Source organism: Berghia stephanieae, chromosome 10 (genome assembly GCF_034508935.2).
Source record: "Berghia stephanieae isolate SIO BIC M18660-M18661 chromosome 10, UCSD_Bste_1.3, whole genome shotgun sequence".
Classification (NCBI taxonomy): domain Eukaryota; kingdom Metazoa; phylum Mollusca; class Gastropoda; order Nudibranchia; family Aeolidiidae; genus Berghia; species Berghia stephanieae.
The window spans coordinates 31,674,286-31,700,221 of NC_088369.1; the positions used below are offsets into that span (position 1 = coordinate 31,674,286).

A 25,936-nucleotide genomic window follows, 5' to 3' on the forward strand; every position below is an offset into this window, starting at 1 on the left:
TAAAAAAATGATCAGTTATCTAAAATCTACAGAAAACTTCAATTTCCTAAATCTGATCATTCCGATTTTATATTATCTTCATCTAGACGACTAATAGAAAATTGACACAGTTAGGTCACTCTGAAAATATTGGTTCTTTACTTTTTTAAAGGAAAACCTTTTTGATGCAAACCACTTTATTTATTTATAAAAATATCACGTAACCAATGCTGCCAAGAAGTCTACAATGCGATATGAGAATGCGAAACACATTTAATAATAATAAATAATAATTTAAAAATCCCTTTATTAATCCCATACGGGAAATTTGTCTCTAATGTCTATTCCAAGGGAACGATGGAATAACCCAGGCGTCAGTCGCAGTGCAGCGCCGCAAATTGAGATAGGGCGAGGTGACTTGCTCAAGCCACCCAGCGCAAAGGCAGGTGATCGAACCCGGTACCTTTCGGGTACGAAGCAAAGACCGTACCGCTGAGCCAAGTTGCCCTTAACATGGTGAGACCCCGGAAATGTTGTCTATAAGTGTCCATAATCATGTCCACATACTTCCTGTGGTCAGTAATCATGTCCATCCCAATGACGTCGACAAGAATTCTTTAATGGCCACCAAACAAAGGACTAGGCTGGTCGTTCTTCCCATCAAATTTTTTTCCAATCTAAGTTTATTGTGTCTTTGGGGAAGGAAAAGTCGTGAATATCCCATCATGGTTTAGTGGGCCCTCTGTCTATGACTGTAAGCACTGTGGACTACAGACCTGATGGGGTCCAGCCAGATACATTGGTGCCGTTCTCCGATCAAAAACATTTTATTCAAATTTGACCAGAAAATTGTTGCTTTCAGTATGGACAGATTCCTGATTGTGAAAAATACTCAACTTGGTAAAAAAGTCTTCAACCCGAGACTTCAAAGTAGGTTTCAGCTTTAAGATTAAGTTTTTTGATAAGTTGGGAGGAGGGGGGGGGTATCTAAATCTATTGATATATGAGGCAAACGTTTTCTGGCAGAATGTACAATATGTGTTTTGTCATTGAATGGGAGATTGGTGTGGACATTGTTATGATCTATCATTATAAAGGAGATTGTTTTGTGAGGTTTTGAAATTATTTCTGTTTGATTTTGGCTCTCAAAATGCACGTCAGGTAAAATGGGATGAGGGGAGGGGAATGTCATTTTATGGAATACTCAGTGATCCTTAAACTATTTTGGAAAGTGGTTATTCAGGGATCAAAGCCAGGGAGTTTGACTTTATGTCCGAGTTTTGTATTGTAAGACAATTGCTAGTTACCCCTTGGATAGCTTTTTAATCTGTATCACTTTCATATAGATCTCACATTAGATCCAACCGTTCTTCTTTTTTCATATTCTATTGTTCACTTTTAATGCCTCGGACAACTCTATAAGCTTACACTGTATAAATGTCCCATTTCCTTGCAAGATACCCGCGACAGTTTTAGTATGTATGAAAGGGTACCTGGAGATATTTGCTCAGTTGAAGGGGAACTGCAGTTTTCTTCCTATTTTTCTTCTTTGTATTCTTACTTGAGTTCGACATTGATTTTATAGTAATAAGAAGGCAGTCGAAACTGGCAATAATATATATATATAGCGACCGTTAAGCTTATTGGAGAAAGAGAACGTTTTTTTTTTTTTCGTTGCCGGGGATATAGTATAAATAATACGAAATTGTCAGTAGGAGGAGGAGGAGGATGATTAGGAGGAGAAGGAGGAGGAGGAGTAGGATTAGGAGTAGGAGGAGGAGGAGGAGGAAAAGGAGGATTGGGAGAAGGAGGAGGAGAAGCAAGATTAGGAGGAGGAGGAGGAGGAGGAGGAGGAAGAGGAAGAGGAGGAGGAAGAAGAGGAGGAGAGAAGGAGGAGGAAGAGGATGAGAAAGAAGAGGAGGAAGAGAAGGAGGAGAAATATTAGAAGGAGGAGGATTAGGAGGAGGAGGAGAAGAACTATTAGGAGGAGGAGAACTATTAGGAGGAGGAGGATTAGGAGGAGGAGGAGGAGGAGGATTAGGAGAGGAGGAGGAGGATTTGGGGGAGGAGAAGGAGGTTTAGGAGGAGGAGGAGGATGAGAAAATGGAGGAGGAGAATTTGGAGGAGGAGAAAGAGGAGGAAGGGGAAGAGGAGGAGGATTAGGGGGATTAGGAGGAGGAGGAGAAATATTAGGAGGAAGAGGAGGATGAGGAGGAGGATTGGAGAAGGTTGAGGAGAAGGAGGAGGAGGATTGGAGAAGGTTGAGGAGGAGGAGGAGGATTAGGGGAGGAGGAGGCGGTTTAGGAGGAGGAGGAGGAGGAGGAGAAGGATCAGGAGGATGATGATTAGGAGGAGAAGGATGAGGAGGAGGAGGAGGAGGAGAAGGATTAGGAGGAGGCAGCAACAATAACGACTTACCAATCTTTCTAGAGGTTGTCCCAGTGATACTTCGGAATCTGCATATGACGAAGATGATGATGACGATGTTGATGACGACGAGGATGAAGATAATGTTGGTAAGGAAGCTGCTGATGATGACGATGACGATGAAATTGATACTGTTGAATCAACGAATGTACTAAGTAACGTGAGGATAACGATCATGGAACAAGTAGTCATTGCTTTGTGTTGTTTGAGCGACGGAGAAGATACTGAGGGTGCCTTATAAATCATGTTGTACAATCTGGAAGGAAAAAAGAAAATTCACTTATTATCACTTTCTGAAAATGGTCCAATCATGCAAATCAAAATATTTGAGATTAATTCATCGGTACTTTTGGTTTTCCTCTTGAGTTTATTCTAAAGTTAGAGCCATAACATGACATGACTCGGAAGCAAAGCATGGACTCTAATAATTAACAAAGGTACCAGTATAGAATCGCCATCCAGGAACCCAATCCATTTTGTCTTAACACAAACCATATTATACTTCAATGAACGATAAGATTTTATCTCTGAACGAACGTTATATGTCGTAATAACATTAGTTTGCTCACATGATTCCCTCGTGTATATAACAATAGGAAATAAATCATTCGACTCGATGTCAACCTTGTTATGATAACCCCTGTATTGTTTTATCTCATGGGAAAGATTTTCATTGGTCATAAATTGGTCACGTGGTAAGATAACAACGCGAGAATTGGCTGACGGGCTTTAATTGATCCTTATTGCATATTATATCATCATTACATTAGGCAGCGGCTGTGCGTTAGGTGGCGGGTTTGGTAGCTAATAACTGTTGTAACGTGCAAAGGTGCTTAGACGACGTATCCCATAATGCACCGTTCCCCAGATATATCCATTGTTCTAACACAATAACAATTAGAATGGTTACATTATGCATCTGATCGGGCACCAAGAGGGGAAAAGTGTCACAAGACGCCCATTGGCCCATGCCAAGGCGATCCATTGGGAATTGAATCATTCCCGAGACGATCTATTATTGTGCACACGGCGACGTTAATTGTCAGTTTTGTCGGTAGGCTCCAATAAATGGACATGACTAGTATGAGAGTTAATCATATTTGTGTATCGACGCGGGGAAATCGCTGAGCTATGATCTAAACTTATCCACAGCCCCCAGACTTGTAGTAGAAGAAAACATACTGGCGGTTCTTTCCTTGTGTAGAATTCTCGCCATTGGCGTGCGCAGAACCATATATGGCTCATATGGAGTATTGGGTCCAAATCACTTGTGTTTACCCCAGTTACTCTTTATTCTATAATGTAAAACACTCGGGTGACTTTGAAACTTGTGGTATCCTAGAGGTTGCTCATCCCAACCTTTTGAAGGTCAGAGGATGACACAACCGAAGAATTCTTGAAGAATTGGATTACGGGATTTAAATTATTCCCATAATTGTGAAATATAAAATTCTCATATATTCCCTTATTCAATTATAAACGAAACACTCCTTTGTAAAAATAAATGCTATTTTTGAAAATAAAAGCTTTAATCAAGAGCTCAAAAGGTGATGCGTTTTGTTTTGTTTTTTGTTTTGTTTTTGGTGGGTTTTTTTTGTTTGTTTGTTTGTTTTTCTTTTTCTTTCTTTTTTTTTTTGATAAGGGGAGACAATAAATATAACAAGAAATCTTGTGGCAAAAGGATAGCGTGAAGTCTCCGTGCTTCTTATTTTCTTCATTTGAAAACATTGCATCGTCAACATTAATACGAGTGTTCCTCGCGATGATCGCGATATTTTGTTTAACTGGCGGAGATATTCTATTATGAGATGAGAAATAATCAAAACAAACAAAACCAAAACAAAACAATACAAAAAAAATTGTGGAAATAACCTCGAGGTGTTTTGCGTTATGTTGATAATTGAAGGCTATTACACCCACTCTTTGAGGCGGTGGAGCCATTTATAGCAGCCTGAGTTTTGGCAATGATAAAAGGGAAATAAACTTGTGAACTGTCTTTCTCTCTCTAAAAAAAAACATATATTTAAAACTTTGGCCAGAAAATCCGTCCTTCAAATATCGATCGATTTAAACGACCCTTATCCTGGCAAATAGTCTCAAACTTGGGACGTCGCGAGGTCCCAGGTTTAAGATATTTTTTTTTACCGAGATGAGGGTCATTTAAATCGCTCGATATTTGAAGGATGAGTTTTTTGGTCAAAGTTTTAAATACACGTTTTTTCCAGAGAAAGGCAGTTAACTGGTTAACAAAAAAAAAACCCAACTAATCCTAGAATGTATTCCTCACCTATAATAATAATAAAACAACCTTCAGTAGGTTACTCATTGGCACCAAATAGGATCATTCACCCCAATTTAGATAGCTCAGTAAGTTGGTAGAGCGCTTGGTTCACAATCAAAGGGACCCATTTCAATCACAGGTGAAGTCGAGATTTTGTCCTTCCAGCAGTAGTTGGGTCTGGTGGAAAGTACTTTGAGATAGACTAGCGCTCTATCCAACTGGAATCAAACAATTGATATTGTCAGTTTGATGCTTTAAAAAAAACAGTATAAACCCGTCTCCATGGGCTGATGAATTTTTTTTTTAATGAATAAGACTAAGTTTATATGATGCATGTTGAGGACAATCACTACGAAACGAGTAGAAAAGATATAAAATTTACAGAAAAAGAAGTTGCCCTTCAGAACAATACGACTCATGAAGCTAGAGTTTATACCTGTTCTGTAGTGGGAGGCGGACAGTAACAATTACTTGCTACCCTTTTGATACAACCCTAACCTGCGCGAGTAGCTTTCCTCAAAAACCAAGAGGCCCAGCCTCCCAATAACTGTTTGGTGAATTTATTGGAGTCCGATAAAACCCCCAGGAAGTCTCAGGTTTCAGAGTTTTTGCCAAGATGAGGGTCATTTAAATCGATCGATATTTGGAGGACGAGTTTTCTGCCTAAATTTTTAACTACGTGTTTTGTTTTTCCCCAGAGTGCGGCAGTTAACTGTTTAAGGCGGGGTTAGATTCTAGGCTTCACGAGAACAAACAGCATCGGTGCGACATCATTGAAGTCGAATAATTCAAAATATTTGCCTTCTCCTCATAATAATGGCGGGTATATATTATTATTATCGTATGAGTTGAGAAATAAACAAACACCAGTGAAAAAAATGAAGTTAACATTTGAAAAACGTTGAAAACAGAAACCCTTACTTGACCAGTCAACAGTCGTACTCTGGAATGGCATGTAGATCTATTTAGGCTCTTAAAAATCTTTTTTTTAAATTGAGCTTTTATATAGCGCAATATCCACTAAATGTGCTCAAAGCGCTTTACAAGGGGTCCCTGGCCAACTGCAACACTTAACATCTAGGACGAGACATGACGTCTGTTAGGTAATATTAGATTTTTTTCCGGACAGAGACAACACTGTAAACAGCTAGGTACTCATTTTACACCTGATTATGGTGAGAGAATGTGAGTAAAGAGTCTTTTCCAAGGACTCAACTATGCGCCGAGCGAGACTCGAACCCAGGACCTTCCGATCCGAAAGTGAGTGTCATACCACTAGACCACATAGCCGCACTAGTTAGACTAAGCTTTGGAGCGACTTTTTTGGGGGGTCGTGGGTAGCTCATACGGTAGAGTCACGATCTCCCCGGCCAGGCGGAGTTATTGTCGTACCAGTAAGGTCGCGGGTTCGAGCCCCCCATCGCAGCTGCGAAATTTTTATTGTCTGCTGTCTTTGGCACTTTCCTACTCACTTCATTTCTTGTAGATCTATTTAAAGATTTGGCCAGAAAACGTGTCATTCAAATACTTAACTTGAGCTTTTTTATGTAGTACGGCTATGTGCTCTAGTGGTATGACACTCGCTTTCGGATCGGAAGGTCCTGGGTTCGAGCCTCGCGCTCGGCGCATAGTTGAGTCCTTGGAAAATGCTCTTTACTCACATTCTCTCACCGTACTCAGGTGTAAAATGAGTACCTGGCCGTTAACAGCGTTGTCTTTGTCCGAAAAATTGTAATATCGCCTAACAGGCGTCATGTCCCGTCCTACATGTTGAATGTTGCTGTTGACCAGGGACCCCTTGTAAAGCGCTTTGAGCACATTTAGTGGATATTGCCCTATAGAAAGCTCGATTTTTTTAAGCGGAGTATTCACTAAATTAAGAAATTAAGGAGCAGGCACCTGTGTAAGATAAAGAACTGATGCGAGGTCGACTGTTTTTTTTCTTGTATGTTTCTTTCTTGCTTTGTCAGGCACCTTTCATACACACTAATCAGTTCTTTATCAGTATTGACTAAACGTGCCAAAAAGCGTTAACAAGGGGTCTCTGGCCAACATGTAGGACGTGACCTGACGCCTTTTAGACTATATTAATATTACAATTGTTTAGGATAATAGAGACAACACTGTTATCGGCCTGTTACTCATTTTACACCTGAGTATGGTGAGCGAATCTGAGTGAAAAGCCTCATCCAAGGACTCAACTATGCGCCGAGCGAGTCTCGAACCTAGGACCTTCCGATCCGAAAGCGAGTGTCATACCACAAGACCACATAGCCGCACAATAAACCTGGGAGCTCGCGATGTCCATAGGTTTGGGAGTTTATGCCAAGATGAGGGTCATTTAAATCAATCGATATTTGAAGGACAAGTTTTCTGTCCAAATTTTTTGATACGTAGTACGTATTTTCCCAGAGTAAGGCAGAGTTGACTGGTTAAAATAAGTTAAGAATGGATTACAGCTACTCTCTGAGCGCCGAAGATGACTGGAGTACACTCGGCTAATTCCAGTGTTTATCAATTGTCTAATTTCAGTGTTTACCATTTGTCTAATTCCAGTGTTTACCATTTGTCTAATTCCAGTGTTTACCATTTGTCTAATTCCATTGTTTATCATTTGTCTAATTCCAGTGTTTATCATTTGTTTACAACAATTTTTTTTAAAATCTTAAAGCAGAGTGTGAAGAGATAAGTGCGGTAGCATTTTAGGCTCAGAGAAAAACAAAATTGAATTGAAGCTCAATTTAATAAACGAATACAGATAATTCAAACGTTTCGGGTTTCCCCTTTTTAACAAAACATGATGAATGAAACACTAAAGACTGGCATTCTCCCATCTCATATTCGTTTTTAGTTTTTCATTCATCGTTTTTGGTTGACAAAGGGGAAAGCCCGAAATGTCTGAATTATCTGTCTACATTAATTTAATAATAAATTAATAAATTGAACTGTTATATAGCGCAATATCCACTAAACGTGCTAAAAGCGATTTTCAACGGGTCCCTGGCCAACAGCAACATTTAACATTTAGGACGGGACATGACGCCTGTTAGGCGATATTACAATACTTTTTTTCGGACAGAAACAACGCACATTGAATCGTTCATTCCATTTGACCATTGTTTTCTGTCCATAAGATCAAAAGCTTTTTTGTCCGTGTCTGGCGGTCAAGACAAGCTGATGAAGGAAATGAATCGTTTAGCTGTCAAAGGGTCCACATTCAGTTTGAAATAGGATTGGAGTGGAAACAAACTTCCGCTTAAACGCACAGAGCTCAACAAAGAATTCCCAAATGGTTTATTTGGGATTTAATGATGTCGTTAGCATTTTCCTAATCTAGGAAGACGAGAACACATGTGACTTTATGACCAATGCCTAGATACTACTTATTAGTTGTACTTGGTTTTCGTACTTTCACAATCATGATCTTCATACTGCGCACTTTGGCAGCTGAACTTATTTCAGCCGTGATGAATTTCGATTGATTTTCAACTTGGACAAATTCTGTGATTGTTTCGGTGTTTTTTTTTTCAGTATTTTAATAATTTACTACCAATTTGTCTACATATATTCAAATATACATATCTTCATCAAAACGTCACTAAAACATTAAAAAAGGGAAAAAGGAAAACTAGAGGGTTTATAGAGCGAAATATCTCAAAGCTCTTCACAAGAGCCAACAGAGAGTCCTTACAGCCAACAACAACACTAACATGCTGGACGAGACATGCCGCCTGTTAGGCGATATTACCTTTCTTCTATGACAGAGACATCGCTGTTAACAGCCAGGTACTCAATTTACAACTGAGTATGGTGAGAGAATGTGAATAAAGAGCCTTCTCCAAGAACTTAACTATGCATCACTCAGAGCGGGACTTGAAACCATGACCGTCCGATCCGAAGGCGAGTGTCATACCACATGACCATATAGCCGCACGTTACATTTCTATTTCAACTACCTCCCTAGTTCTGAATAAAAGACATTCCATCAATTTCTGTATATTTGGAATTTAACCTCCAGCCTATGTATGTCATTTGAAACATTTACAAGAACTTTGACCTTTCGGTATTAGGAAATATCAGTTTTCAAAATTGATTATGAACGGCTTTGAAGTAATTAATGTATAAATGTATATGTCTACGATCCCCTCGAGATATTTTTGAAGAAACTAAAAATGGGAAACGACGTAATGAGGAAAAACAAACGTTTTGAGAGCTGGAATTATTCCTGCTATTTTAAACAGGCGATCTTTAGGACTAGGAGGGGAGGCTTCAGATAATTCTTATTTGTCTATCTGTATTTATAATTTATAAAATAAATAATGATTTATGGGCACAATCAGAAAAAGAAATCGTTAGATGATTATAGCAATGAAGTTTTTTGGGTTTTTTTTTTTCATTGCTTTTCTTTATTTTTGTTGTTGTTGTTGTTGTTCGGATGGATGAATTATGAACCATTTTGGTGGTAATGAATAAATAATTCATGGAATGTCGCAGTCATTATTGTTAAAAAACGACTGAGAATCGTTTTGAAAATTTGATGATCATAATATGGGTGATGCTAGATAGCAAGGCAAATATTTGTCAGAGTTTGGATCTATTTCTTGTGTACTTTTATATTTGTCAGAGTTTGGATCTATTTCTTGTGTACGTTTATATTTGGGTTTGCATGTTCTAGTAGTAGTAGGCGTCAGAATTGGTTTGTAATTATGGAGTTGTGTAGCATATTATTCTAAAAAATAGGTGATGCCCGACTTATATAATTACAATCAGGAAGTCACGAGAGCCAAACGCCAAGCCTGTCGTGCGCTGGAAAAAAATTTTTTTATTATATCTGGCTCGAAAACTTTCAATCCATGTTTATGGATGGGATTAAAATGACTCCTGACTTGTCAAAATTATTGAACCAAAGACTCCTTTGATAATTTTTGATAAGTTTGAGCGAATTTCAATCCATCGAATGTGAGTTTTCTGACCAAATTGTAAAAACGTGTATTGTCCTGTACCGGCAGACTAATTACATGTTCACCTTGCTGAATTACAGCCCTCTCCCCCTCCCTCCCCCACCCCAAGGAAAAGAACAGAATGTTCAACCCCAATAACTGACTCCACCCCTTGGGATAAAACCCATACCTGGAGCGTGTAATGATATACCTGTATTACCTTTGGAGAAAATAATACTCTTACAAGATATCGATCGATCTTGAGCTATTTGGTGCTTTATTAATTGAGGAGTACCTTTGTTTATCAATATTCAATTCCCTTCTCATTATTTAGCATTGTTACCACGTACGATGAGGAGTTCATTTCATATTGTACGTTATCGTGTTACGTTGTCAAGGGGGGTTTCCTATTGTAGAAAGCCAATCAAGTGAGTTTATGATGCCAAACTATGAAAAACACGTTTAAAAAAATTGTGATAAATAACAATGTGAAATTGAATGTAAACTTCAATTTATTTACGGAAACAGATAAAATGGACGTTTCGGGTTTCCCCTTTATCAACAAAACAGGATGAATGAAACACTACAGAAGTTAACAACGCCACTACCACATTATCTCATTCGTCTGTCGTGTTTCATTCATCCAGTTTTGTTGATAAAGGAGAAATCCGAAACGTCCGTTTTATCTGTTTTCGTAATTAAATTGAAGCTTATATTCAATTTATTTCTTTCTTCGATCTTCGAGCAGTAACATTTACATTTAAAAAGTGTGGCAAGAAATCTCACCCTTCAAATGACCCTCACCTTTTCACAAATTCTCATACCAATTATTGACTAGATGAAGGTCATTTAAATCGATCGATATTATTTGAAGGACGAGTTTTATGATTTCTTCCCAGGTTTGGAAGTTTTTGACAAAAACGTTTTTTTAGAGTACTAGACGAGTAGTACAAGGGCTACCCTATGAAGTCACTCAAGGCCTGTATTTGAACAAAATTGGAATAGAAACCGATGTGGGCAGATGCAATTCTTTTTATGACATTGTTTGAGGAGACTGTCGAAAATTAACCACTACAAAACTTCCTCGACCTAAAGTAAAACACATCAACTGTTTATGCAACGATGAGACAAATTCGTTCTGATTAAGGTCAACCGGCATTCGAAACCATTCGTCCTTCATCTTACCACAGCTCAATCCAACCCCATCAGATGGTGTAAAAAGGCAAACTATATAACATACCAATAACATGCTTGATTTGTCATGTCCATAAAATAGGCAAGATTATGGGGAAAGTCATTGACCTGAATTGACTCTTAACAACAAAGTGGGCGTGCATCTCTTTCCGTTTGTGGAATTTCATGACCTTTGTCATGTGCAATTCCATAAATGTCTCTATGGAATACTGTGTATTATCTCAAATGTTTTCCTTAGATAGGCCCACTCCTTAATTCTCTTTAAATACTTCGAAAGTTTCTGTGATTTTTTTGGTAATCATGAGAGTTGCTAACATAATCGCTATGATGATGATGATTAACTTCAGGCATATGACATTCACAGTATATCCCTTTATGTGATGACAGCGGTACGCTCTTTCTTTCTGATTATTTTTCTCCTTGTAATCTTTCTGTTGATAAGTCATAACATTTTTTTAAAATGGTTATAGTTATTTTTATAGGATCCAAAGATGCTTTTACTTAGATAAACAATCAGTGTGTGAGCATGCGCGCGCATTTGTGTGAGTGTGTCGGAGAAAAAAGGAAGAGTTGGTGAGAAAGACAAGGAGAGAAGGAGAAGGGGATAAGATTAATGGATAGATAGATAGACAGACAGATAGATAGATAGATAGATAGATAGATAGATAGATAGATAGATAGATAGATAGATAGATAGATAGATAGATAGATAGATAGATAGATAGATAGATAGATAGATAGATAGATAGATAGATAGATTGATAAGGAGAGAGAGCTAGAGAGAGAGAGAGAGAGAGTATGTGTGTGTGTGTGAGTGAGTGAGAGAGAGAGAGAAAGAGAGAGAGAGAGAGAGAGAGAGAGAGTGAGAGAGAGAGAGAGAGAGAGAGAGAGAGAGAGAGAGAGAGAGAGAGATTGGTTTTATTTAGTCAGCATATTTTGGGCTTAAGTAATTTCAACAGCGATTCGAGTTCGTTAGTGAAAATAGATTTTACCTTTTTCCTAACCAGACAGTCATCACTCAAAATAAGATTTGGTCGCTTGATTAAAGGGAGGGGGAGGGGCGGGGGTGGAGGTGGATGGAGTTTGTTGAATGAACAAATTATCAAACCCTGACAAAAACAGGTTTAAAATTTTCTTTTTCTGAAAACTCATCTTTCAAATTTTAATTGATAATCAATTGTCTTTTTTTAAGAGGCGAGTTTTCTGTCCAAAGATTTTAAACGTATTTTTGGTTGGGCAGAAGGTCGATGAATAAATCAGACCGCTGGAAAAGTCCAGTCGACTGTGATCTTAATATAGATAGATAAATAGTTAGATCCCCTAAGAGAAAGAAAGAAAGAAAGAAAGAGAGAGAGAGAGAGAGAGAGAGAGAGAGAGAGAGAGAGAGAGAGAGAGCGCGCGCTCAAAAAAATGTTTTACAATTATACAAGTATAAAACTAAAACGAAAATAGTGACATTACATTAAAAATAGCATCGTACTCAGACAGTGGCTTGAAATATTTATTGGAAATGGAATGTTGAAATTTTCTTCGATACAACCGAAATTCTGTCTTGTCTTGATAACGCTGGTATCAATATTTAACCTGTTAACTGCGCACTCTGGAAAGACTCGTATAAAATTTGGTCAGAAGGCTCGTAATTAAAATATTAATTGATTTAAATGACCCTCATCTTGGCAAAAACACTCAAACCTGGGACCTCGCAAAGTAGATAGAAAGATAGATAGACAAAGAGATATATAGATAGATATATTGATAGATATACAGATATATAGACTGATAGATAAATAGATAGATAGATAGATGGATAGATAGACAGAAAGATAAGTAGAGATAGGTAGACCACCAGATGATAAATTGATAATATAGACAGCGGGATGATAGATAGATAAGATCAACAGACAGAAAGACAGAAAGATATAGAAAAAAGATAGATGAGCAGATAGAACGGTAGATATATTAAGATATAGATTTATAGTCATATAGATAGGTAGATAGTTGCCTTGATAGATAGAACGATTGATAGATGGCTTGATATGTAGATAGATAGATTGATAAATAGATAGATAGATAGATAGATAGATAGATAGATAGATAGATAGATAGATAGATAGATAGATGGAGAAAGAAAAAAAAGAGAAAAATTAATATATATAAAGAATAGAAAGAGAGAGAGAGGGGGTGAGGAGGAAAGAAAGAAAGAAAGAGAGAGAGAGAGAGAAAGAGATAGAGAGAGAGATAGAGAGAGAGAGGGAGAGAGAGAGAGAGAGAGAGAGAGAGAGAGAGAGAGAGAGAGAGGGAGGATGGGCGAGAAATAGAAAATGGTATTTTGTTTGTGTCTATCCTTTTAAAAACCTATTTCATCAATACAAAGTACCTGTAAACAATATTGGACTTACTGGGCAATATTTACAATTTCAGACAGGCTAAGAGATGTGTATGAATGGGGCCTTGAAAAGTGAACTGATTGTCGGGCGACATGTTAGGATTTGTTATTTGATAACTTTTAACACTTTCTGTCTGGTCTGTTATAAGCCTGTTGCTCCATTGCGATGTCATTTAACCAGCTTACTGCCGTTGTCTGGAAAAACACGTATTTTGGCCAGAAAAATCGTACCTCAGAAATTGGTTGATTTAAATGACCCTCATCTTGGCAAAAACTCTGAAATCTGGGACCTCGCGAAGCCTTTTAACTCGATCTATACTATTTGAAGGACGAGTTTCTGGCCAAAGTTTTGAATAGGTGTTTTTCCAGACAATGACAATAAACTGGTTATAATCATTATTTCCATCCATGGTCATGGATTTCATTCATTACTTGTTTTCACATAGAAAACATATTTCACAATTAGATATGATTCAATATTGAAGTTTCACAGATTAATTATAATGTATTAAATTGGAAGATTCCAGTCAAATTGCTTTTCAATTTAAAAAATTGGGCCCGGTAATCTTTATTAATTCCTTCTACATTTTCCAAATAATTGTGTGTGTGTGTGTGTGTGTGAGAGAGAGAGAGAGAGAGAGAGAGAGAGAGAGAGAGAGAGAAGGGGGGGGGGGCGTGGCTCTTTTTTTTTTTAAAAGTCAAAATTCAAGCAACGGTGGCTTTATGAAGACCATGGATGTAAGAATGAGAAGCAAAGCAAAAATATTGGTGTGGACAGGGATGACCTACGGCGCAGAAGGATGGACCCTTAAGAACAAAGATATGAAACGTATAAACTCTGCTAAAATTTACTTTTACAGGATGATGAGGATAAGCTGGAGGGAAAAAAAAGAACAAATAAAAGCATACTGGAAGAGCTGGAAGTCATGCCAGCGCTATTAAATGTAATCAAAAGGAGAAAACTCTTTTTTTTTCGATCATATATGCCGAAACCCATGCACGCTGATGAAAAATGTGATACAGGGGGAAATGGAGGCAAAAGAAGAAGGGGAAGACTCAGGCCTAGTTATAGAAAAAACATCCTAGAATGGACAGAGATGAATGATACCGTCAACAGACGAAGGGAATGGCGGACTTTTGTTATCACAAAGAAGTCGGGCAGCCAACGTCAATGAGGACGACGTGGGATAGTGAGTGATTGAGAGAAGCAAAGCATCTCCAAGTCAACATTACGCCATGGAACTCAAAAATGATTGTTGTAGGGGTTTGTACCAGCCCCCACCCCCAATGACAACAACATCGAAACAAACAAAAATTAAAAACGTGAAAAAGTGTGTCACCAGATCCATACACACTTTTTTTCCGTTTTTAAATTTTGTTTGTTTTTATTTCGTTGTCTGTGGGGGTGGGGATGGGGGTGGGGGGGGGGGGTGTACTCCCATTGGAGTTGGTCAATATCATTTGGCTTTGGTTATTCATACTGGGCTGAAATTCAATCTCACCATTCTGGTTTATTGATCGTGTACTTTAAAAAACCCCTCATAATATTGCCAACCGGAAATAACGTACCAACACACAAAACAAAGTGCAACCTGAACGTTTATAGTCGGATTAATATATAGTTTAGTGAGAACTACTCATAAAATATATCAGGCGAAAACAACAACAAAGAGTTAGTGAGGTCAATTTCGTTTCATAAATATACCTCTATATCACTCTAGCACTATTTTGGATATTTCAAACTTCAAAGAAGGTCTCGGGCAGAGAGATCTGGGGTTTCCAGATAAGTAGGAGACCAGCGGAATATATATATATATATATATATATATATATATATATATATATATATATATATATATATATATATTATAATGATAATCTTTATTGTCCAAATATGCAATTATTGTTAGGTTATATATATATATATATATATATATATATATATATATATATATATATATATATATATATATATATACAGGGTGTCCAAGAAGTCGCGCACCAAATATTATTTTTTGTTTTGTTTCAGATTTTATTCGATATGGGCGAGAAACTAACAATGCAAGAAAGAGTTAAATTGATTTTTATGTTTGGAAGAGATGGGGCTACATACCGCTCGGTAGCTGAAGAATTCAACCGCACTCATCCCGAGCGAGAAAAACCATTGAACCATACCACTGTCTGCCGTTTGATCAAACGTTTCCAAGAAACAGGTTCAGTTGCTGACCGTGAGAGATGTGGTCGACGAAAGAGTGCAACTGATGAGGAAACATCAACTATGGTTTTGGCGAATGTTGCTAAAAACCCCGTGAAATCAGTGAGGAAAATAAGCCAGAAGCTTACGATTAGCAAATCATCAGTACATCTATTCATAAAACACAGAAATTTCACCCGTACAAAGTGCATCTTGTACAAGCTCTACATGGCGATGACACAGATAGGCGATTAGAGTTTTATGAATGGATGTGTAATCACCTGGATTCTTCAATATTATTTAGTGATGAAGAAATTTTTCATTTAAATGGGCAAGTAAACCGTCACAATATGCGCTATTGGTCAGAAGTAAATCCTAACTGGCATGAGGAGGGTCATCATCAGACCAACCCTAAGATAATGGTCTGGGCTGGAATATGGGAGGAGGAAATCGTTGGTCCTTATTTTTTCAATACTAGCAATGTCACCGGAGAAACTTATTTAGAGCTTTTACAGACCTTCCTGTTTGAATACCTAGAAAATATTCCTGTAATTAGACGACAAAACCTCATATTTCAGCAAGATGGAGCTCCACCACACTTTGCTATTTGTGTGCGTGACTACCTGAATCAAAATTTTCCAGAAAGATGGATTTGGCGAAGAGGTCCGTGGAGTGGCCACCCCGATCACCAGATCTATCACCTCTTGATTATTTCCTTTGGGGATATCTTAAATATGCTGTTTACCAGAATCGTCCACGCACTCTTGATGATTTGAAAGATGCGATAATAACTGAATGTCAAAAAATCACCACTGAAACCCTCATTAGAGTAAAAGATAGTTTTATAAAGAGAACCGATGCATGTATTCAGGCTGAAGGTGAACAATTTGAGCATCTATTGTGATTTTGATTAATAAATTTGATATTCATTGATATTCATATTTGTTTTTATATAAATCTACATGGTGCGCGACTTCTGGGACACCCTGATCTATAAATATAGGTTCAAAGGGTCATAATATAAAAAAGGCTTTTTACACTCTATGAGAGAGAGAGAGAGAGAGAGAGAGAGAGAGAGAGAGAGAGAGAGAGAGTAATTAAATCTACAAGGTAGCAAGGGGGAAAATGTAATGCTTATACATTGAACTAGAACCAGCCGGCTATGATTTGAACCCAAAGACAAATATCAACCACTAGACCACTTATTGTCCAATGTGTTAAATCACATTACGGTCTTGGAACCAACAGACTCCTGCGGCTATGTAGTCTATTGGTATGAAAATCGCCTTCGGATCGGAAGGTCTTGGGTTCGAGTCACGTTCCGAGCGGTGCATAGTTGAGTCCTTGGAAAAGGATCTTTACTCACGTTGTCTCATCGTATCTAGGTGTAAAATGAGTACCTGACGTTAACAGCTTTGTCTCGGTCAAAAAATGGTAATATTGTAATAATAACAGGCGTCATGTTTCGTCCTGCATGTTAATAATAATAATAATAATAATAATAATAATAATAATAATAATAATAATAATAACAATAATAATAATAGTAATAATAATAATAATTATAATAATAATAATAATAATAATAATAATAATAATAATAATAATAATAATAATAATAATAATAATGATAATAATAATAATGATGATAATAATAATAATAATAATCTTTATTGTCCAAATAGGTAATTATTGTTAGGTTACAGCTCTTGTAATAGGCTAAAAAAAAGTAATTAAACTAGTGGTAATAATGATGATAATAATACTGATAGTTATGATGATAATAATAATAAAATAATAATATAATAATAACAATAATAATAATAATAATATAATAATAATAACAATAATAATAATAATAATGATAATAATAATAATAATAATAATGATAATAATAATAATAATAATAGTATTAATAATAATAATAATAATAATAATAATAATAATGATAATAATAATAATAATAATAATAATAATAATAATAATAATAATAATAATAATAATAATAATAATAATAATAATAATAATAATAATAATAATAATAATAACAATAATAAAAACAATAATAATAATAATAATAATAATAATAATAATAATAATAATAATAATAATAATAATAATAATAATCAGAAGAAGATTAAGTGTTGCTGTTGGCTAGGGACCCCTTGTTAAGCGCTTTAAGCACATTTAGTGGATGCTGCTCTATATAAAAGCCCAAAGCTCAAGTTTTTTTCTGGTTTTTAAAATATTTTTTTTGTGTTGTACCAGATCAAGGGGAAGGCCACGAGGAACATGGAGAAGAATTAAAGAAGCTGATATACAGAGAAGTGGTAAGACATGGAATGAGATAAATAAAAAGTTATCTCAGGATAGAGAAGGATGGAAACTGTTTGTCTGTGGCCTATACCCTGACCCAGGGTGAAAAAAGGCAATGATGATGATGATGATGATGATGATGATGATGATGATGATGATGATGATGATGATGATGATGATGTTGATGACCACACAATCCAATACTTTCAAATAACAGAAAATGAGATAATTTGAAAAAAATGTTGTTTTTTTCCTCTCTCGCTTGAATACCCAGCACAATAACATTGTTGTTTACTAATCGCCATCGTTAATCCCACTAAGACGAGAAAATACCTTTTTCTCCTGTGTTTGTGGATTCTATTAAAAGACTGCCGCCATTTTTATCGCTTTTGTTGCTGTCTGAAGAAGGGACGTAAGCCCGATATATTCCTAGTTTTAAAAAAATAATTATGCCCTTCTGCCACGACATCATAAGACATCGTCGCCTAGGCATTCCATGAGGGAATATAGATAATTCATCAAACAAGATTTCTGATTTCAACAGGAATCACCCATGTTGTCTAAGTGAGCAAATTTGGGGTTAATAATCTTGCTCAAGGAAGAAAACGAAAGTGCCTGAAGCGGGGCTCGAACCCGGGATCTTCTGGGTCACAGTACAATGCCCCCCCCCCTAGTTAAGATATCAATAAATTCTTATTCAATTATTTTCGAAAGCGATAATACTGTTACAAGTGGTTGGCCTCATCCAGGGGTTGTTTAATTACCTTCCTGGGAAGGTGACATCAAATCAGTCGCATTATGTAAATCTCAATAAAAGTCACACCTGCTCGATCGTTTTATAGATTGATGTTTATGTAAGGAATAGAATTAATGATTTTAATAAAGGTTGTTCCATTTTGAAGATGACGTTACATATTAGCGTATCAAAACATTCCTAATGATTCATTTGAAAGTGATGAACAAAACTGTAAACAACAACTTCGAAAAAGAACAAAATACCAAACACGGAAAGCTTCGGGCTCAAAACCGTTCTTCAGTCAATAACAAAACCACCCGTAACAGCAATACATCGTTTAAAATCCAGACATATAGCATCTGAGACGAGACGGCGTCTAGCGGGATTTTAACTGATTTATCTTGAGCTTTAATATAGCACAATATCCACTAAACGTGTTAACAGCGCTTTACAAGGGGCCCCTGACCAACAGCAACACGTAATATGTTGAACGAGACATTACGCCTGTTAGGCGATATTACATTTATGTTTTTTCAGACAGAAAGAACACTGTTAATGGCCAGGTACTCATTTAACACCTGAGTATGGTAAGAGAATGTGAGTAAAGAGTCTTTTCTCAGGACTCAACAATACGTCAAGCGAGGCTCAAACCCAGGGCCTTCCGATCCGAAAGCCAGTGTTCTACCATTTAGGAGTAGAAAAAGAGGTTTCCAACCTGGAGTCAATTTAACCCCGAGGTCAAATCTAATATAAAAGTTCAGTATAAAACAAATGACGCAAGTTTGGAAATTGTCAATTAATTTGTTTTGAAAATATATTATATTGGCGTTATGATAACGTGACCGGGAAAGTGTGCTGAGAACAATAATTATTAATGGGATTAATCTCCTTAAAACAGTTTCACTTGTACGTTAGATGATAAAAGCTGTGTTAATAGACAAAATATGATAAACAAAAATGAATATAACAGCTTTAAAAATAAACAAACAAACAAACAAAACAACAACAAAAATAAATTCGAAACGTTTCGAGCCCAAAATCATTCTTCGGCCAACAACAAACAGCAATGAAAATATAAATACATTCCTAAAATACCAGAACGATGGCAAATAATTATTCGGCCCGTAATGTATTTATGTTTTTGTTGTTTTTTGTTGTTGGCTGAAGAATGGTTTTGAGACCGAAATGTTCAATGTTTGGTATTTTGTTCTTTTCTTGAAACTGTTATATTCATTTCTGTTTATTCCTATGACAGTCCAGGGCAGTTTACTAACACATAGCCAAAACAAAAGACTTTAAAAAATGTTAATGTTTTGCCAGATTAGGATATTGCATTCTACTATATAGACGTCTACCACTAAATTTCAAATTTCTGGAGATATTCCACACATTTATTGTTCGGCTATGTGGTCTTGTGATGACACTCACTTTCGGATCGCTCGGCGAATAGTTTTAGTCCTTGGAAAAGACTCTTTACTGACATTCTCTCACCATGCTCAGGTGAAAAAATGAATACCTGGCCGTTAACAGCGTTGTCTCTGTCCCAAAATAAAATTTAATATTGCTGTTGGCCAGGGACGCCTTGTAATGCGCTTTGAATACGTTTAAGTGGATATTGCCCTATATAAAAGCTCAAGTTTAGCTTTAAAATCGATTTTTGTCTGGCATATTGTTCACCCGAACTAAAAACCGTTTGGAGTCGATGGTTCAGCATTAATGGTGATTCTGTCACATGTGGAATGGAAGGATACATCTGTATAAACAATTAGTGGGAGGAACAAGAATTTGAAAGATTTTCAGTCTTTCCGTAAAAGATTTGATATTGATGCTATGCGTTTAGGTGAAATACTCACAATATCCGTCTGCACGATATAATGCACCATTACAGAAAAGTATGTGTGACCTTAATCTGATGCAATTTAGTGATAACTAATCATTAAAATGGCTGTATGAAAACAATAACAATCATCTGAGTGACGTCGGTTTAGTGTCATCTATAGAAAAACAGGAACGTAAACAACAGGGCCCCCCCCCCCCCCCCATAGACCAATCACATTTAATGAAGGGTTTTCTCTGGAAGGGGATGGCTAACCCGCCCACTTTGGGAACTGGTGATGCTCTGTGACAAAGTCCGTCAAAGAAAAGAATAGTGGTCTTATTTATTTAATAACCGATACATCTCGTCCTTTTTAATTAATAAGTGAGAATTTTTTTTGGATTGCAGTAATTGCTATTTCTCTACGTTTATTCATATGAAACAGTGCCACACAAAACAAGAAAGCAAAATTCAAGGGGAAAAAAACATCCTCGACTGGGGGTCGAACATCAGGAGGCCTTTGCATGTTTAGCTTCCCAATTCTTCGTGCTTTTCCTTCGTTAACTCGTTCCTTCTCGATCCTTTTCATTATTTTCCCAAAATGGCAGGCTTACCCAGCAGAAAAAAATTGATTTTTCAAACTCAAACAAGCTCTCTACAAAACAACTTTATGTTCTTATTAATCAAACAAAGACCATTCTTCAAAGTTTGTGATGTACACAATAAATCTGAATAAGAAAAATGTATATTGTGTCGTAATAAATGGGACGATTTTGCTGGTGGTGGTAAGGAGAGGGTTAAACCATCTTATGTTATCCGTTTCATGTCATTCAATGTTGTCTTCAATGCGTTCTGTAGTTTACTACTGCAACTACTACTACTACTACTACTACTACTACTACTACTACTACTACTACTACTACTACTAGTACTAGTAGCAGTAGTAGTAGTAGTAGTAGTAGTAGTAGTAGTAGTAGTAGTAGTAGTAGTAGTAGTAGTAGCAGTAGTACTAGTAGCAGTAGTAATAGTAGTAGTAGTAGTAGTAGTAGTAGTAGTAGTAGTAGTAGTAGTAGTAGTAGTAGCGTATGTCTACACGTCCAAATTCATTTCGTCAACCCAACTTCGAAAGTCTTCCTCCGCCCTAAGAACTGTTTCGTAGCCACCTTCAAGTTTAGTTACTGGACAGAGGAGGACGATGTGATCGCTAGTCTCTGGAGCTGCCTGACATTTCCGGCAGGCATTACAGTTCCTAAGTTTCCATGTATTTTACTATACAATATCTATGGTTAGGTACTCAAACAAACCTGAATCAAGTGGGGCAACATGTATAAAATTCCCTACCGATGAAAACCTAAATCCCGGAATTCGTAATTATTCCGCAATAAAAATATGACGCTAATAATACTTAATTTCCCTTGAGTTTTTGGTTTGGAATATGTGATCAACTACCTCGAAACGGTATCATAATATCGGCTACGTGGTCTAGTGGTATGATGCTAGTCTTTGGACATGAATGTCCAGGGTTCGAGTCCCGCTCTCAGCGGCGCATAGTTGAGTTCCTGGAAAAGGCTCTCTACTAATATTCTCTCACCGTCCTGAGGTGTAATATGAGTACCTGGCTGTTAACAGCGTTGTGTCAGTAGGAAAAATTATAATGTTGCCAATAGGCGTCATATCTCGTCCGATAATCTGTTAATTGTTGCCTTTGCTTAGGGACCCCTTGTAAAGCGCCTTGAGCACGTTTAGTGGATATGGCGACATATAAATGCTAAAGTTTATTTTTACATTGGCGCAGAAAAATGCATTACAAGTTTTATTAATGAACTTTAAGCGAGATTTATATTCCATATTGAATAGAGCGACTTTCATTTGTTGAACCGCAAAGAGCTAAAATGATGGAATTCTGGAATAGTTGGTCCAGGGTTAGCAATATATTTTATCCTTTCAACTTAATAAGTACGATTTAATTTTTCATCATATAATTCACTCTGACATAAATGCCTTTTTTTAGATAGATAGTGAAGTATAGATAATAAATATAATCTTTATTGTCCAGAAGAAAGGCAATTCGTGTCGTGTTTACAATAACAAACAGCACAAACACAATCAAGCAGGGGGGGGGGGTGGACACACGCACGTATACATGCGCTCGCACACACACAGACACACACACACACACACACACACACACACACACACACACATTTAACTTTGCACTTAGTAAAAAAATCCACAACATCCGCCATCCGGATATATATGAGTAATCTTGTACGTTCAAAGGATGATTGATTGAATTTAGTGAAAGCTACTCATAACAATGGCTGGCTAAAAACAATAACAAAGATCTGAGTGACATCAGTTTTGTTTCTGCTATTGTATGGTGGAAAAGGGGGCGGGGATAGAGAGAGAGAGAGAGAGAGAGAGAGAGAGAGAGAGAGAGAGAGAGAGAGAGAGGGAGGGGAGGGGCTGGCAAATTGAAGCTTGATGACGTTTCAGATAATATGTTTGCTAGTAATCAGATATGAAAATCTAGTGATTATAATGAAGGAATGGAAGAAAGATGATTGAGGTGTGATGATGATGCTTTTGTCAATATCTGGATTATCAAATTGTGCACGTCTAGTAATCAAATAAAGGGTGGATATTGCTGGATGAGATTAGAAAATGAAACTGGAAGTTGCGAGAAAGGAAGATTGGAAAAAGTGGAGGTGGTAGTGAGGGTAGTGGCTGTGGTGCGGATGGGTGGGCTAGAGGTGAAGGAAAACAGATTGAAAAATAAGAACTGGAACAATAAAACTAATAAATGAATTGAAAGACTGATGAACTGATAAATAAATCGATAACACATACACACATATATATGTTCGATTCTTAGATAAATAGATAGATAAATAGGCACACTTAAATCGATCATTCTCAACCTTAACCATTCTCATGCGCCTCACTTCGCTCCGTTTATTACAACACACTATTTTAAGATCAAACAGTACAAGTGCTCTTTTAGGATACACTTAGAATATTCTCAATTATCAAAAACCAAGTACTCATTCACGCCTGGCTTGAGTTGGGCAATTTGTACACAGTAATTTATCTATAGGTTTTTTATTTTAATCATTAAATGTCACCCATTCTGTCACCTCCAGAATTCTTTCTATAGATAGTATGCGCTTGACTCAGAAGCTCATAACATTGCCATCCGGAAGTAGAACGGACCAACACACAAAACGGTGTGTAACCTTGAACGTTTATAGTCTGGTTAATACAGTTGAGTGAGAATTGCTCATAAACGCGGATGGCAAAAAGCAATAACAGAGACCTGGGTGGCGTCAACTTCATACTATCTATATAATACACAACGCAAAGATGATTTCACACGAGTAAAAAGATAAAAGGAACTGGCGCTAGATGTAAATCTCAACTTTTGTGTGTGATGCAGAGTCAGACATACCAGAGAGAAAAATACAAGAAAAAAGGCATTTAAAAAAAATCAGCTTTCGTGGTTGAATTAGACTAGTGTATAGATGATGGATAAATAAGAATATAGAAAAGACGGAAAAGAAGAATATAAAGAAAAGGAAGGAGGAGAGCAATACAGCAACAAAATAGCAACAAAAACGAAAATGATATTGCAGAAATATGAATAACCGAAACAACAACGTTTTTGGCGTTAAGAAGTAGAATACTGCAAGGAAGAGAAGGGTTTATGCAAAGAAACAGAAGAAATGATAATAAATGAAGAATCTAAAAGACAAAAAGCAATCAAATGTAATATCGATACGGAAAGACATTCTAACAATAGAACAAAAAAATTTGAAATCAGGATTATTCAAGCCACAAGTTACAAAGAAATCAACACCAAGCCCTGGATTTGACAAATGCAATCTTTCTCCACGGCCCAGTCGTCACGAAGTCTAAATGAAAATCGTTATGATCCTCTAGAATTGGTAAATTGCCAATTGCCACAAGACGGTGGCCCACAAGGCTTGGTACTGGAGAATGGGATCTTTCCATGGAACCTGTAATATTAGCCAATCAGATTTTGATATGCAGCCATAATTCTCCACACAAAAATACACTGCAACCAATCAAATACGATGCGTAGCAATTTCGATAAAATGCATTTTCAGAAGAAAGAAGAATTGAAAAACGAGATTAGGTTCAGGTTGGAGCAAAGTGTAGATTGACATGTCTGCTGGTTATTGTTTTATACTTTAACATAATATTATAAAAATCATTTGGTGGGCAGAGCATTGGGAAATAATGTGATACGTGTGCATAACCGCCCTTTAGCGTCGTTTGCATGGTCGGGTCGATGGCAAGAATACTATGAGAAGGTGGTGACTTTATATTGAATACATTCAATATGCTTTTCCGTGACCTTATCTTTTATCATTTTCCCCCTGGATAAAAATGATATAGATTTAAGGAGTTACTGCTGGGGTTTTTAAAGACGATTTATCTATTTTTGTTAACTTCCATAGTGCTGAATCATGACGAAGTTGACCAAAATTACACTTTGACTGTTTTATTGGCATTTGATTTGAAAATTAACACCATTATTTCATGGTTTTATACACACACACACACACACACACACACACACACACATATATATATATATATATATATATATATATATATATATATATATATATATATATATATATACTCCGCTTTTCAAATGGTATTATCTATTGAAGACCGTGGAAGGTGTCCTATTTGCGCTGAGAATAAAATAGTCCTGTCCCCAAACCAGTGTGTAATATGGGACATGTTTATATTCGAATGAAAAAAAAGAATTGTTTCAATGTGTATTGCGTGAATGACAGTGACGAATTTTGTGATGGCATGCAAATTCTTGTGTCGGAGTAATTAACATTATTTTTTAAATAGAAATATTCAATAAATTGCGTATCTTTCTTCCTTTATAGGATTTTATGAATGCCTTCTTTTGTTGGAAAGTGAAAAAGATATTTATATTTATAAAAAGATCAACTTTAACACATTTTTCTTGGACATCTTTTATATTGGTACTCAAAAGTACCAGTGTCCACAGAGCCCAGCTGTACTTCTGAGGTACCATCTCTGAAATGACCCCAAGGTTGTTATGCATTTCAAAAATCACGTTGAAATTGGATTCAGTAGTCTGATGTCATGTCGCCCGGCAACGGCGGCCATCTTGGTTCTAAACAAAGAAAATAATTACTTTTTATTCTTCATGCTGGCTAGAACTTTTCATATGCCTTATGATCAGAATGTGTAAAAGTCAAAACATGATCAAATTTATGTGTTTATTCTCCTCTGGATACGTTTTTATGCTCGCCGGGGAAATATTTCATACGGGCGTCCGCCATTGTTCCGATGGTTTAGAGCCAGTGTTACTTAGTAACATGCGTCATTAGGAAGGAAGTGACGTTACGACTGTTGAAGAGTATTGTTATTTCTGACACACCAGCAGTCATGATATCAACTGGACATGGGTCACACAGGGTTAATAAATAACATTTTTCAAAATTGAAGACTTTAGACACAATTCTCTGTTCTGTCGATCCCCATTTCGTAGCAATTTTTCATGATCATTTTATTGATTTTCCACTGTCTTGCCATTTGATCTCATGAATTTTGAATTGGCTCAACACCTATTTAAACTGTTGTACGACTCTCACA

General features: G+C 36.6%; 1 protein-coding gene across 2 annotated transcripts in view; it reads right to left on the reverse strand.

Moving 5' to 3' along the window:
* Positions 1 to 25,936, reverse strand: part of LOC144980973 (uncharacterized) — a 133,066-nt gene that overhangs the window by 67,041 nt on the left and 40,089 nt on the right. Inside the window, exons 1-2 of one of the 2 annotated variants that reach the window (XM_078929001.1) lie at positions 2,976 to 3,063; positions 2,398 to 2,662 (exon numbers count right to left, since the gene is read on the reverse strand). In XM_078929001.1, the coding sequence (XP_078785127.1) occupies positions 2,398 to 2,652 (255 nt within the window). In that variant the 5' untranslated portion in view covers positions 2,653 to 2,662; positions 2,976 to 3,063. Of the gene's footprint in view, positions 1 to 2,397; positions 2,663 to 2,975; positions 3,064 to 25,936 lie in introns of those variants that run through there. The other variant, XM_078929000.1, reaches the window with a different exon arrangement.